Below are 16,071 nucleotides of genomic sequence, written 5' to 3' on the forward strand. Positions count from 1 at the left end.
AAGGCTCTTTGAACAATTCTTCCCGAAATCGGTTCTAACTACAGCCAGTTAATGGTTTAATGTTGAAATGTATACTTGCTCTCCTATAAAGCAGTATTTCATTTGCATTTCAGTCCTGTTGGTCATGACAAATTTGGGAAGAACCCGAAGGAAACTTTTCATCCTGGGATACAGAAGGTAGGAGGTGACTTTTTGTTGTTGTTGTTGTTGTTGTTGTTGTTGTTTGGCTGTGGCTTTTTATTCTTTTCTGGAAAAATAAGTTGTTACGTATAAATGCTAGGGGTTTGTTTCTTTCTGTAGCAGGATAATAATGAGGAGTAGAGTCACAGTTAGAAAATCAGCTGTCTTTATCAGTTGAACTGGCTACTTTGAAATTAAACAAATACAGGAGTACATTACAGGGGGTTTTGCGCTGTGTCTTCAGTACCGGTGTGCTAAAGACATTGCTTTGTTTACAGGATTTATTGGCTCTTGAAGAGCAAGAGGTAAATGTAAACTTTTGACTCCTAGCGCTCACTCGGTGACGTATACCGACTTAGATATCAATTGCTTATTGCAGTAAAAAAAATGTGGTGTTTCTGTGCAACATCTGAGATCGAAAATCATTTCAGGCACTGGCATAATATATCCTATTGATAGATGACCAACTTAGTAAAATCATAAAAAATCGTAATCTGTGATCAAAAGTAAAGTATTAGGTATCTGCTACTTGAGCGTGTGATGGAGCTGGTATGAAGCGTATATTCCCGTGTGTAGGTCGTATGCAAAAGATGTATATAAAAGTCCTTAGAGGAAACATTATTTTAGGTCTTTTGTTTGATTGTCTGTTTATCCTGTAGTATTTGGTTTTATTTCTCCGGGACCTGTGAATTTTGAATTTGGAGTCCTATATGCTGAGGATGGGCAGCTTACAGGTGAGGAAATGTTCGGCGCTGGCGAGTTTTTCACCTTTTTCTTGGCTGAGGGTTGCATAAGACGTTGAGCTTCACGGCGAGTACAAACGTTCACAGTCCTGACCCTCTTAGAATTCATCTCGGGAGCCTTGAAGATTTGTATACCAATCAAATTGTTACCCTGAATAAACTGTTTCTTTTTTTCTAGTGGGCGTTCCCACAACGAAGTGGTGTGGAGCCAAAGGGGACTGCGATTTAACGGTGATGGAGCCGTTTGGACTGAGTCTTGAAGATCTCTTCGGTTTTTGTTCGAGGAAACTTAGTCTCGAGACAGTCCTATTGCTCGCTGGCAAAATGGTAGGAAACTGCTTTGTTGATCTTGACGGCGCAGTATGTTGGAATATTAAGATTCCTTGAGAGATCAGAACCAAATACGTTGTTTCTCTAATGTAAAGGTGAATAGGCCTGTATCGTTAAAGGAAAGACTCAGAGTGGGTTTTGTTTCTCTTAAGTACAAAGTGCCCCATCTAAAGTGATTACAAAGTCTGAAATGATTGTTAAAAAGCAGACTTGTGCTGTTTGCAAACCATCTGTTGCACTGCTCAAAGACAAAAGACGCTCACCCGAGAAAGTTTTTGGAAACAAATGTCAAATAGACATGGGGAAGGAGCTGGAGAGGTTTATGTATTGTCTATCGAATTATGTTCTCTTTCATGCCCTTACATTTTACAGTAAAAAGTTTCATTGCCTCTTTTATCGTTAAAGACAATGTTGCTAGTGTTTTTATAAGGAAAAAAAAGTGTCTGCCTACTCTCTCGAGTGATTTTTTTAAATTTTTTTTCTTTTTATCTAGACTAGTTGAATTGAATACGTTCGCTCTAAGAACTTCATCCACCGAGATGTGAAGCCAGGCAACTTCCTAACGGGCCTTGGGAAGAGTTCCCTTATTGATTCCATTCCTGTAATCAACTGTGCAGTCTGGTAGATAGATTGGCTGCAGTACCCTTTTTTTTTTTTTTCCCGCAAGGCGGCAGCAGCGCTCCATCCAAAGTAAGGGCAGCGCATGCGCAGAATCGGCTTGACGCCTAGGGGCGGGGTGTGTGGCTACGTATGCGTGTTACGAAATACGGCCGCATTTGTCCCGGGACTGCAGCGATGCTGTAATTCCGTACTCCTATGCCCAGTGCGCACTGGCAACGTCCTGGAGGGATGGCAGCGGCACCTCTTACCAGGAGGCAGCAGAGGGCACCACAACACCACACCGCAGACAGCGCGGGATCGCGTTGCCGTTATATACGGCAAGCAACGCCGAGGGGGGGGGCGCCACCGCCCATGCGCGGCGCCAAGGCTGCAGTACCGTGTTTTGGCCGCCAGGTGACAGCAGCAGCACGCTACCAACCGGACGGCTGCAGTACCCAATCTTTTTCGCTAGGCGGCAGCAGCGTTCCACCCAAACTACGGGCAGCACATGCGCAGGTTCCACCTGATGCCTAGGGGCGGGGTTTGTGGCTACGTATGCGTATTATGACATCCTCCACAAACTCTTCCTCCTGCAGGTCTGTCTGGAGATGTCTCCAATACAGCAGCCCCCAGGGGAAGGATTTCTCTTTGGGACGGGAAAGCCAAGAGCTATGACAGTAACATAACACTTCACAAGTTAAATTAGCTTAAATTAATTTAAACCACTGAATTTCTTTTGTGACAATCTCTCATTTCTGTATTTTTTTAAACAGTAGGCAGACAGATTACTTGAATGAATGAAAATACATGCCTAAACAAGTAGATTAAAATCCACGAGACATCGTATAATAAAATCCAGTTTTTTTCTGGTAGTAACAAAAAGCTTAAATTTTCACAGAACATGAGACATCATTTCAGGTCAAGTAGGAATTTTCCTATGAATTAACAATTCTACAGAATATATGATTTCTAAAAGAAAGGGGCACAGACTCCAGGTAGTGTATTCTGACACACTCCCCAGTCTCCTTGGTGATGGCAGATGAACCATTTTCCATCACAAACCTGCAACTAGAATGAACAGTTAGATAACATGCTTCTTAAGATGCTATCATTTCTCAGTGCTCTAGTTCTCCTTCTGGGCCCTGGGAGCCAGGTCATCATGCAGCTAATACCAAATTCAACCTCTGTTGACGCACAATGCATTTTCTTTTAGCACCCTTCAGAAACTGTTCTGTGAAAGGGAGGTGCAGGATATCTTAACCTGCTGGAATCACAGGTTACGTAAGAATCAGAGCATAGTTACCAAACCAGAGTTTGAGTAAGATACAGGCTTTAATTTAAAGTGTTGTAAGTGCTTTGGACTATTAACGATAGCTATCTCAGGCTTAACAGAAGGCTGATGCCTTCATGCTTGGGCTGCCTTAGAAGGAATCATTCTTCAGTCTGAACTACTTTTATGTATCATGATTCTGAGACAACTCCAGTTGAAACACTGTCTACGTTCTGTTCTCTGCTTAGCTGAAGTGATGAGAAGCACATTGTGAGATGAGCAAGATTTCCCAATTGCTATTTTTTGCATTCATAGCTTTTTGTCTGTACATAGTAGCTTCAATAAACCCACAATGAGGTAACTGATTCTTATCTCCTTTATTATAATATATAGATCTACTGTCTGCAAGACCTTGGAGGAAACTATGTAGAAGATCTAAAAAGAACTGAAAAGGGAAATGGTGATCCTGTAGTTAGGGCAGTAGCCTGGATCAGAAGTAACAGAGCGCTCTGACCTCAGCTGCCACTCTGTTACATCATGCCAGGTAGGTCCCTCAGCTCCACGTCTGCACAACAGGGATATTTACTCATCTGACAGCGAGACACTAAATTTAATCACAGGGTCTGCTCAAGTAGACCCACAAGTAACCACCACTGGCAACAGTAAGTTCTCCTTTAGAAAAGAATTGTTCTAATAAACTTCCTAGGCTCATGGATACTTATTGAGAAAGCCATTTCCTGGTAAAGGTATTAAGTAATTCTCACAGGGTGCAGGAGGAAGGCTGAGAGTTTTAAGCACAGTGATGAAAGCATACCAGTATTTTACAGGGAAAGTATGCAAACAACACTTTGATTCATTGCCCTGCATCAGGTCACTCAGGGAAGGAGTAGGGCTGAATTCCTGTTTGAAAAGCAAAACTGAAAACTATTTTGTAATATGCTGTCTCAGTCTTATTTAGCAAGCTCTCTGATGTGCCAATGCACGGTTGCAGAATTATTCTGCAGCTCACAATTCATGGACAAGAACCCGGTTTTGTTTTAACTCACACATCCCCCTCGAATGTGCAGCACAAGTGAATGACTGAGAAGGCCGAAGTTACATTCCACTATCAATTGCCTCTTGATCATTATTCTCAGACTACAGGCAAAACAGAATTGAGGCAATCTGAAGATTAAGTTGCAAAATTAAGACTGCAAACAGAAACAGCACTTAGCCATAACACTTTTTTTCAGGTCAAATAAGGAAGAAGTCTTATACAAGCAACAATTACAGATCCTTGCTGGTTTTTTTCACATCAATGTTACTTGTGGCAGGGGGGCTGTCAGCACTTTGGCTACTTGAAGTCAATGCTGCAGGTCTCTCCTGACTTCACTTTGTTAATTCCTTTCACTACTTGCTAGTATCAGCTGCCATTAGAAATCTAAATGCATTAATTCCAATGGGGGTTCAAGAGAAAGCAGAAAGTTGGAAAATTTCAGCTCCCTACACGCCCATCCTTCCCCCTTCTTTTAGTACGTTTCACATAGGGAAAAATCATTACTATGCATAAGCATGCTACATTACAACTTTTGAATGGAGCAACAACTCACTTTCTTAACCTTCCCATACTACTCAAGAAATTTTGCTAACTAGTTATTGCTGTATTTAAAACAAAACAAAAAAAGCCCAAACCACTCCCTAAACCACCCACAACAAACAAATCTATAAAGTTTTTTCCACAACTGACCTTGGAATTACAGGCTGAAGCATAAAAGGTGCAACATCACAAAATCCCTCTCGGCATGAGGGCTGTAACCCTCAATGTTAGCAGCAAGTCAGCCAGAGTGAAAACAGCACTTCTTAGAACTCTTATTTTAACAAATTAAGTTTAGGTTTCAAATTCCAGTTGTATTAGGGGAAAAAAAAAAAAAAAAAAAGACAGCCTGCATGTGTCTGGAAACACCAAGTGGCTTTCTGGATACACTCTGCTAGCCTTTTTTTCCAGCTGGATCATCATACACAGCAAGGAGAAACAAAATCTCTGTTCTTACAATGGTTTCATTCCTATACCTTCCACTGTAAACCGGTAAGAAAATGTAATTCTCTTGCAGCTCCCTTGAAGAACCTCCTGCTTTTCTACAGCCAAGAATTCCCACCAAATCTTGTATATTTCTTCTGGTTTTAAGTGATATGCAAACAAAAACATGCCTCCAAAGCAGTAGCCTTCTGTATTACTCAGTGCCCTACCACCATTTATTCCTGTACTTCAACAAACTTGGTATACCCGTCCAACAGGATCGATATCTGGCTTCTCTTCAGGGGTAATAATTTTTACAGCATTACCTCTGAACAGACTATGTGTGTGCGTATCTTTAAACTCAGCGCATCATCTTATCCTAGAAAAGCACCTTAGTTCTGCAGTGTATCAGAAAAATCAGTCAATCCTACTGTCCCTGAAAGGGTAGGGGTATTTCTCCACTAACCTTTAAACCAAGACACCATAGCTGGTCACTTCAGCTTAAAAGGCTTCAATACCCTTCGGGAAACCAGACACCCAGTTCAGGAAAAGATACCTAGTTTCTTGGAAAGACATCCTCAACTGATCCATGTCAGTGTTACTACAAATTTCTCCTTTGTGCAGAAACAAGATTAAAAATATCTAAAGGAACTATGCTACTGCTGTAGAGGTCAACTAAAATAAAACAGTAATTACCCTGTTCAGAGTTCTCCAACTAAAAGATAATAATAGATCACTTCAACAGGGAACTTTTAGTCTGCTTCCGCACTCTCAGGAAAGGGAGTTATAACAAAAGCTGTGTCACTGTTTTGGTGGAAAATTTTATGTAATTTCTCACTTTCAAATGTGTGTCAACTGTGCATTATAAGGCTCTTATGCTGCAGTACACAGTGAAGAGCCTTAGACCATGGAAAACAACATAAGAAGTATAAATGTAAGCACATACCACACATACCCATTTTCATGCTAATTAGAGGGATCAGTAAGACATGGGTGAAAAAAATACTTAGCAATACGATGAAATAAAAGGACAGAGTGCAAACATCTAGACCAGCTGCTGTTCTCAGGGAGCCTCCTTTGACTACAGTGCTTGTGTACTTAAGTTCTCAGTACACAGAGATGGCCTGCATTGCAAAATACATCCACTATATATGTAGGGCATGACTCAGCAGAAAGGCAGCTATTCCCAATATTCAAAGACATTTCATCAGAAGGTTATTTGCCAATTCCAATCTGTAAAAGCAGCAACAGCTCAAGAAGAGGCTTTATTTAAAAAAAAAATACAGGGACAGGCCAGTTTTTAAAAATTGAGGAAAGAAAAAACAACCCCAAAACCCAAACCACTGAATCCCTCTCAAACCTTTACCCCATTTAAAAAGGCACAGCTAAGGAGACAGAAGAATGCGGCATTGTCCAAAAAAAGCCCTGATTATTTCTGAGATCAGTGAGTGCCCCTTGTGAGCCACAATAAACTTTTGAGGCAATAGAATAAATTTGTACGTCAACTGCCAACTCAGGCAGAAAGTATCTTGGTGGATTGGAAAGCAGCAATTTATGTACTTAATTTATGAAATTAATGTAATTCTCATTTCTTATTCAGAATTATATTAGAAGCTTAAAACCTGCAAAACTATCTTGTCACTGCCAGGACAAAAATCTTTATTAAGGACATCTGTGAACACTAAGGCAGACCTTTTCTGTAGCGTCCACAAGAAATGCAAATGCTTGCCATTCTGTTGAACTTCTCTCTCTTTAAGGGTGGATTTTAACTATTTGGCCACATCTCCAATATATGTACCATACAGCATGCAATTTATTTGTAGCACAACCAGTATGCTAAAATAGAAATATAAAAGTTAATTTATACCTTTTAAAGCCATCAAGTCAACACCACTTACTAGTGGTGGATTACTTAAACTGACTTCTGTCTGCTAAAACAGTGAAAGTTACTAATTTGAATTTAGTTCCATATTTTAACACCCTTAAATATCAAAAGAAAAATTACCAAGTTTCATTCACACACACATAAGCTCCTGGGCTAGTGAGTGCTCCCTTCTTCCTCACCGCACCCTTTGAAGAGAACACTCCTTGTGAAGTGATAGGAAAGAGCATTCTACAAAGAGAACAAATGGTAAAATAGTACAAAAATAATTTTCAACATACAAGTAAAATAACTATTGTGGTACAAGGCAAAGTCAGCTTCCATCAAATGGCAAGTGATGCGCTACGAAAGACTTTAAATTTTAATGCCCATGTCAAAACACGCACAGTGACATTTCTGTTTTCAAATTTAAACTGTAGAAGAGTGAATCCATCTCATAGTCATTAATTTTCAATGTACCTTTCTGCTACTTTTGAAACACTTGAATATTTACTATATAGTCTAGAGAGGTATCCATTCCAAACTGATGAGGTTGTAGCCAACAACGTTCACTTCTGAAAGGTCAAATGGCAATTCCAACTTGTTATAGTGGTGCACGATAAGGTTATCTATAATTACTCATAGACTATGTACTGCCAGTCTCACTGTTTTTAACATAAAAATACCATCCTTCAAAGACATGTGGCTATTGGTTCTAACAAGTACACGTAACTCTATTCTGTTCTTTTCTAACCAGGATGCCGAAGATCACATCCAAGCTCAAACACTACACAAGTCTTCTGCTCAGCAGTACATGCTGTGCCAACTAAAGAAACTACACAAAAAAATTGTACCAGTTAAAAAAATAATATGATCAGACTGTAAAGACAAAGATCTGAAGAAATTTTATGGTCACTCCTGCAAAACAGTACAGCTCAAAGTTCAGAGGCAGATAAGACCTAAGAATGAAGTAATGTTTTCCATTAACAATCACTCGCATTGGACATTAGCAAAAGGTTCTGCACTGAGAAGGTGGCTGGTCACTGGAACAGGCTCCCAGGGAAGCAGTCAGGGCACCAAGCATGTCAGAGTTCAAGGAGCCGCCAGATACGATGCTCTTAGTCACAAGGTTTAGTTTTAGGTAGTTGGACTTGATGATCCTTATGGGTCACTTTCAACTTAAGATATTCTATGGTATCTTAATCACAGTGTAGTACATAATAGGCTGGAAAAGCTGCCGGTTCATTATGTCATGAAAATGGGCAAGCATTTATTTAATTCATCTCCATCATCTCTCAGGTAGCCATGTCTCCCAGGTTTAAAGACAAACACTAAAACCAGAAACTTGATCCATCTTCTACTTACAAGCGAGATGTCCCTCACTAATGGGTAAAAACTTGTGGAGCTATACATTATGTTTGGTTTGGTTTTTAAATACTGTTAGTCAGTAGAAGTATGAATCAATAAAATAATGATTTAAACATTTTACAACCCTGAGTTGAAGGCCCAAGAGTGAAAAAAGTTTGACATTATTAATGTTCTTGAGTGCCTCACTGCAAGTTGCGTATTGTTTTATCATATTCTCAGAGGCATATTTCCTTACATACTCTGCAAGTAATAATAAAACCCAAAACTGTCAACACAACACTATCTTTGCACAAATAGAAACAGCCCTGCACAATAATGTATCTCTCAAAATTATTTTTTTTAAAAAAAAAGGTACCCAACCCCACTGATGGTCACACCATTGGTTGTTACAATGCAAAGAAATAGGCAAAAAATTAAATATATTTACAAAAAATGCTCTTCCTTTTTTTTTTTGTATTTTGTATCTTTTCCGCTTAGAGGTAAACTTGGTCTGTCACTCACTTGGCTAAAACTGACTGAAATTGTCAAAGGGAAGCATTCTCTTTTAAACTGCATGCCCTGAGCCCTACCACTCCTCTCTTCAGTAAATAGAAAATAGCTACTTACATGCTTAAGAGACCAAACAGGGCAAAGCAAAAACATACAGATGGACTGCATTGTTGAGATACAAACTGATTTCCCAGTCTGAATTCCACTTAAAGGACTCTTTCAGAAGTCCATAATTTAAGATTTGGTTGGGAATACAAGGTGGTCAACAGTAAGTTTTGATGTGTGCAGCAATACGAATACGGCCATCTAAGAAGTATCTGAGCTATGTAAATAGGACAGGTAATAATTCAGGCAGGCATGAAAATACAAAACAATAATCACCACACCTTTATCCAGAAAAATAAGTTAGTCTGAGATAATACACTGAACAAATAAACAAGCTCACACAACTAATGCCTTTAGTAAGGGTAAGGTACTGTCCAGTGGACTAGCATTTTAAACTCCTCCAGAAAAACATGCTGTCCTTTCAACTGCTCCTCTTAGAATGCTGACCTCCCAATTGTGTGTTAAATCTGTTGAATCTCCCCGCCCCCGCCCCCCCCTCCCCCCCCCCCCCCCCAAAGATGTAATGTTAAAAATTCAGTAGAACTTTGCCTTGGGCTGTAGGATGTTTTAGTCCCACTTTCCAGAAATATTCAAACCAAACCCAAAGTTGGTGTAATTTGTTTTTGCTTTTCTTGAATGAAGCATTTCAGCAACACAAACCAACCCCTTAACTAAATACAGTAAAGCTAATACAAAACATTACACTTAGCTTATCAACATAAGCAGAAAGCAGTAAACACACTTGAATATATTCCTTAGTGTTGCACAAAATGTAGCTGTGCATAGCAATGCAAATTTAAGCAGAAGTGAGAAGCCACAGCAAATCTCAGCCTTGAATTTCCTGCCTTTTGTAAAGCCCGTTTTCCTTCTTTTGCTGAAATACATACTTTATAAGATATCACACTGCAACACTTTTAGACCACCATGTCAGCTTTTGGTATGTTTGTCCCAGATAATAAGGATAATCTGTTGACATCATGTCACATTATGACAGACTGTTAAGCAGGTAAGATAGTTTAATCTTCCACAGAAAGGAAGTTCATAAGTTTTAGAAGGAAAAAATACAAGGTGTATCATTGCTATGAATTAAGTAATAGAAAAAAACTGTCCCAAATTTTAGAATTCTGAATAGCAGCCTAATACTGTAAATTTATTGAGAAGAAAATCATTTTGCAAAACTGGAATACAATTGATTTACCAAGAATTTTTTAGCATTTAAAAATCATTTAATAACAGGCCTGACCATAAAATAGTGGCACAAGAGAAATGTAGGTTGCAAATTTGACGTGGAATGCATAGAACCTTCGGGGCGGACCAGCCACAGTAAATACAACAGTCATAATCATGAGTGTAAATTCACTTTTATAACCGGCTTTTTCTTCTAGAAGGTCAGAGGATGTATATAAATATTATAGAGAAAATTCTTAAAAAACATTGGTTTATTTTTCAGAAATGCTGGAAGAGGTTTCAGCTCAGTCAAAAATGAGTAGGTTTGGTGGGCCAAAATTGCCCTTTCTGGTTCTTAAAAGTTTTCTATGCTTGTTATGAAAAAAAAAAACAAAACACCCAAAAAACCCCCACCAAAACCAAACAACATTAATGATTAGGTGGTAGAAAATGGTGAAAAACATCAGCTAAGAAGCTAATTCTCAACAGAGGACGTGGTGTTTCAAAACACAGTGCTTAAAAGCATTAATCTTGAGGAAGTTATGCTAGGACGAACTTCCACCATTTTTGCTATCTTGAAAAAAAAAAATTAATCCCGTTAGTCACAAACCCTCAGTTCATTACCAAGCAGTTACCAGCAAGTTTGACATCTGCCTATGAGGATCTATGGATGTATAGTTTGGTGGGATTTAATTTAGAAAGCAGCACACAAGAGGAATTTTAAGGAAAAGAGGACTTACAGTACATTGCCTTGGGCCTCTGTCTTCACTGAAGGTGGGCAACAAGTTCCTAGATTGCATAATGCTGCTATATTTAGTTTTAGTTGAAGAGAAATACAAACCTGAAAAAGCAACAGCTACTCACTGATTAAAACAGATACATTTGGCATTCCAGCCCATTATCCCTGCACTAAACTTGTCACTTCCCCCTCATTGCCTCCCAGGATTATGAAACAGTGACATGCTTACAATTCAAAATTTCCTATCATACAACTGTAAAACTTAGATTTGCCAAAAGTATGACTACAATGCCTAGAAATCATCCCATAATTTTATGCACATTACATTTATGGGAGAGATTCACATGGTACATACAGTCCTATCAGCATGTTCTTAACAATGCAACTGAAACACCATGTTCTCATTCAAACTTCTCACCCTTACACCAACCAGTCAGAAACACCACATCTATGATTTCACTTAATTCCCCTCTCCTAACAACTCCAGGAATTCTGAAAAGCAATCCAAAGAGCAGCATCTGATATGATCCCCAACTTAAAATCATACCATGAAAAGCCACTAAAATTGGCTCTCCTACCCAAAAAGAAAAGATGCTTGGCTGACTTTAGATACTTGACTTCCTCTCTGCTGCCAGACCTCTCATTCTCTTGTGACTCTCTACTCCCAGACTGGCAGGTCCCTACATGTAAGGGGCTCCCTTTCTAACCCATTTCATACCTCATTCCAACTGAACTAAAGAAAACCTGTGGAGCAGGAATATGGTATCCCAACATCCTTGTCCAAAAAGCTTAAGAGAAACTGTGAAAAGGGAAACGCAAGATTTTAAAAAAGGAAAGGAAAAATAAAACCAAAACCAAAAAAACCACCCCAAAACCCAACTAAAATAAATTACATAAAGTTCTGAAATCAACATCACTTTTGAGGCAACCTTTCCAAAGACCTCTTGAGTTCCTTTCTTCTCTGAAGCACCTTTTAAGTTGTATGGTTGTAAGAATAACTTTAACTATAGAAGTATATGCATCTTTTAAGAATCACATTTTGATGATTATAAAAATTTATCTATTGTACAACATAGGTCCAGCTACACTGAAAAAATTACACCGCTTATTGAAATACATTTCATTTTAGAAACAGACTACTAAATAGGTCTATACAAAAAACTCTAAAATAATTTCTGTAGTAAAATAAAGAGTGTGTTAGGAGAGCTACACAAACAAGAAATTTTTTTGTCTTCCTTTATAATGCTCAAATATACTGTGATATGTGGCTGGCTCACTCCACAGCCAGCACCAAAAGCTGAAAAGAATCCATTACCATACACAGTGATACAATTAATGCTCTGTATTATTAATCTCACAGCCTTTCCGATTAGTACAAAGGAAACCAGGCCTATCTCCTCTTTGAGGAGAAGTCCAGGATATAAAAGCAAGCATACCTCATCAGCTGATATGAAATTATAAAATTCCACAAGTCTCAGTATCTGAAATTTATAAAAGCCACCAGTAAAATGCAAGCAAATTGGGTTTAAGTCCTGCTGGTTCCCAGGTTCAAATGAGCACTGCTGATCCAAAACAGAATTTCCTTGTTTGTTAACTGATTCAAGGGAAAAATTAGGACCATCTGCTGGGGCTAAGAGAAAGACAAAAGATCCTCACCAACTAACCCTCTGTACTTCCATGAGGGCATGTTTCCATGTGCATAAAATGGGAAAATAGCTGGCAGGAAGCAAAGATGTTAGTGGTGCTGTGCTGAACTGTTTTTTTCTGCCAGGTGTCGCAGAAAGTTGTCCTCACCCTGGCCTCTGTGATTTAAAGGCTCACTCTTAAAAAGAGCTGGAGGAGGGGGTAAATGAGGAACCGGTGGGACCGGGAGATGATGTGCATGGTGAGGATGAGGATGTAGGTGAAGGTGTGAATATGGGTGGGGAATGGGCCGTGGAGGAAGTGTGCTCACTGGATTCAGGTTGATAGGTGGAGCTGGGGTGGTGGGTGTGTTCACTACAGCAGGGACTGTGGTGGCAGGAGAAGTCGTGGACAGTGGGATCTGGACAGCAGTTGACACATTGACAGGGCTGGTAACACGGAAGCACTTCTCCTTGTGTGCCTTGAGCATGTTGGAGAAGCGAAATCGCTGGCCACACACATCACATGGGTAGGGCTTCTCGCCTGTGTGAGTTCTGCGATGTCTTTTCATGTTTGGGCGGCTGGTGAAGCTCTTCCCACAGATTTCACAGATGAAGGGCTTCTCTCCTGCCAAACACAGATACGTCAATCAGTTTGGCACAGAACAACTGCTAATACTTACTTTGGCATACTTATGCAAACAAACAGCATCCTACAAAAGCTACTGTGACTGCTACCTTCAGCAAATAAAATACAGCTGTTCCACAGAAGTCCTCAGTCTTTACAAAATGCTTTCTCGCCTTTGGATTTTGATGCACAAGACAATCTTTTGTAAGGCTTTGGCAAGGAGTAAGTAATGTAATAACCTTTCCTGTTGGATTTTCTAGGTAGGATCACAGTTTTGATCCCAAATTCGAAGGAAGGGAACAAAGCTGGAAGTACAGGAAAGTTTTTGTCCTGGAGGTATTTGTTCGTTTCTTTGGTAAGTTCTTACCAGTGTGTGTTTTCATGTGCTCATCAAAGTACTGTTTCATGTTGAAGTCTTTGCCACACCACTGGCACATGAACTGTTTGTGCCCAATGTGGATGCTCATGTGGGAACGCAGCTGGTACTTGTACTGAAACCTCTCATCGCAGTTCTGCAACATAAAAACAGCAATCCATGATACTCGGGCATCACACATCTGGAATCAAGGCAGTCATGAGACAGCACTCCGATGTACTATGTGAAGGAGGGGTAAAGAATACCTGAATTAGAACACACAGAGACCCTCACACAAATGCAGAATTTGAATTATTTGGTGAGAGCTGAATTTGGCCTGTACTAAAAGGTCTGCTGGCACAGAAGCCTCGGCAAGGAGCATGGAACAGCCACAGCCTTCAGTTGACACATCTGTTGGCAAAAGCCCGGCAGAGACACAGTTATGCCAACACAAAAGTTCTGTTGGCTTAAGTTATCATTTGGAGGTTTTGCAGCTTTGCCAGCGATCTCTCCTGGACCACGGCATGCCTCCACCACTAGAGGACTCCACTCACACAGCAAAACCAACCACAGCTCTACGGCAGGCTTGTTTTTAAGCAAGCCAGTCTGCTTTCCAGCTATGATTTATTAGTATGAGGTAATTTCTTTCTCTACAAGTCTTATCCCCAACACTACTCTGGCTGCACTACTGCCATTACTACTATGTGTCTGGCCAGAGCTGTGCCCCACTTCATGGACAGGCTGAGCCACAGACCTGCCCTGGAAACAGGAAGGCTCTGCACCCCCTCTGCCTCCATCATGTGATACCCACAAGCATCCCTATCAGATGACTGAGACATCATCTGCCCCAGATGTATGACCGGGTAAGTCTGTCCCGTACAGTCTCCTTCCTGAGGGCAGATGTAAAATTACAATCACAATCACACCAGAGTGATACTCTCCTCCATTCCCACACACAGATGGTTTAAAAAAATGCAAATTCAGAGCACTTTTAGATCTCAAGGCGATAATAGTTTGCAGCAAGGACAACAGTTTTTCCCACAAGTGAAAATCAAGCAGTAATTTGTTTATTTTCACTGTCACCACTTTATCTGTTTCAAGTTACTGAGCAGGACAGGAAGGATTAACATAATTTGCATTAGGCTTTGCTATGAGCACTGACTGAAAACTAGATTCAAATCCTGCTGTAGTGTGTACTCATTGAGAAAAATACGACAGCCAGCAGTAAAAGCAACCAAATACATTTCTATCTGAACTGCTGCTAGCTGCACTCCTGCTGTGCTCTCCACACAAAGAATTTTCCCCAAATGTTTCTGAAACTGCACCTCATTTACGAGTCAGTCAATTCAGTTTCCACCTACATTCCCTGCTGACAGTGTTACTAATTTTGTATCTTGTGCTACCATATCTAAACATATTAACAGTTGCCACCTCACCTCACATCTGAAAGGTTTCTCTCCAGAATGCTGTAGGGAATGTACTTTGAGAGACATACTGCGTTTGAATGATTTTCCACAGGTTTCACATGTAAATGGCATGTCCTTTGTGTGTGCTGCAACACAACAGTACATTAGAGAAGGTCATTCAAATGCAAACAGTTCAACCAATTTTCCCCTGCAACTCTGAGCAGGAAAATGATTACTACTGAACAGCTTATAAGTATATACATATATGTACACATACGCATATTTTGCTTACTGCCCAGCACTACAGACAAAGTTTTTGCTAAGGATAAAGCTCAGACAACTGAATTTGCCTATCATTTTCCTGCTCAAAATACCAATTATGAGTCAAGAACCACAAAGGCACATTATGAAGCAGAGCCAACAGAAGCACCGATCACTAACTCACCAACCATATGTTTCCGCACGTGGGCCATGGTGTAGAACTTTTTTTCACAAATCTCACAAGAGAATTTCTTTTCTGCGTATCCGTGGACAATCTTGATATGTTCATGGAGGGACCAGAGTTTCTTGAATGATTTATTACAGGAAACACACTGAATGAATGGGATAAATAGAAAGAAGTTTAAATTAGAAAGATTCAGTGATTCAAGTTAGTGGAGTTAAGCCAGGTATCTTCCTCTTGCATGACAAAAAAGAAGCCCAAAACAAGTCAAAACGCTGTATACTGTACTTCAGCTTACATTCACTCTTTCACAAGTGAAACAATTACACTAAGAAAACCCAGATCAAGCAAGATTAGAGAGGATGTTAATACACTGTATTTTGGTGCCACCTGAAGAGCACCACAGCCACTGAACTAACTTATTTCCAAAACACAGCAGCATACATACATAGCTGGACGCAGCCCTCAAGGAGCTAACACAAAGAAGACAGGTTCACAGGCACTGATGCTGCTGGTGTGGGAAGAAGTCAACAGAGGTGGTGGAGGCCAACACCACCAAGTTGCCCTAAACCCATCTGCACATCCAGCCCTGTCTTTCACAGGAGCACTGTGACTACTCAAACTCCAGGTCTAACAGCCCATGAGCTATTCGAAGCTCTCTCATCCTTTTAGCTCTACACAGAAGACAGCTTCCGTCTTGCAGCTCTTGATCATGCGGAGAGTCTGGTACCCAGCTCATACAGCAAAGCAAGTTGTCACCTCCGTCTTTT

General features: G+C 40.1%; 1 protein-coding gene and 1 long non-coding RNA gene across 5 annotated transcripts in view; one reads left to right on the forward strand and one right to left on the reverse strand.

Moving 5' to 3' along the window:
• On the forward strand, positions 1–13,474 carry LOC130160189 (uncharacterized). 3 transcript variants are annotated; one of them, XR_008825959.1, is made up of 4 exons: positions 1–177; positions 840–1,348; positions 1,747–3,667; positions 13,359–13,474. It is a non-coding gene; the product is annotated as an uncharacterized LOC130160189 (long non-coding RNA). The 3 variants fall into 3 exon arrangements; XR_008825957.1 differs by lacking the exon at positions 13,359–13,474 and adding an exon at positions 4,356–6,529; XR_008825958.1 differs by lacking the exon at positions 13,359–13,474 and adding an exon at positions 5,214–6,529.
• ZNF652 (zinc finger protein 652) overlaps positions 9,923–16,071 on the reverse strand; it is a 26,078-nt gene continuing 19,929 nt past the window's right edge. For both annotated transcript variants that reach the window (XM_056362485.1, XM_056362486.1), the window contains 4 exons: positions 15,305–15,452; positions 14,890–15,005; positions 13,466–13,610; positions 9,923–13,098 (listed from right to left, as the gene is read on the reverse strand). In XM_056362485.1, coding sequence (XP_056218460.1) covers positions 12,584–13,098; positions 13,466–13,610; positions 14,890–15,005; positions 15,305–15,452 — 924 coding nt within the window. In that variant the 3' untranslated portion in view covers positions 9,923–12,583. The remainder of the gene's footprint in view (positions 13,099–13,465; positions 13,611–14,889; positions 15,006–15,304; positions 15,453–16,071) is intronic.

This window comes from Falco biarmicus, chromosome 17 (genome assembly GCF_023638135.1).
Source record: "Falco biarmicus isolate bFalBia1 chromosome 17, bFalBia1.pri, whole genome shotgun sequence".
Lineage (NCBI taxonomy): Eukaryota > Metazoa > Chordata > Aves > Falconiformes > Falconidae > Falco > Falco biarmicus.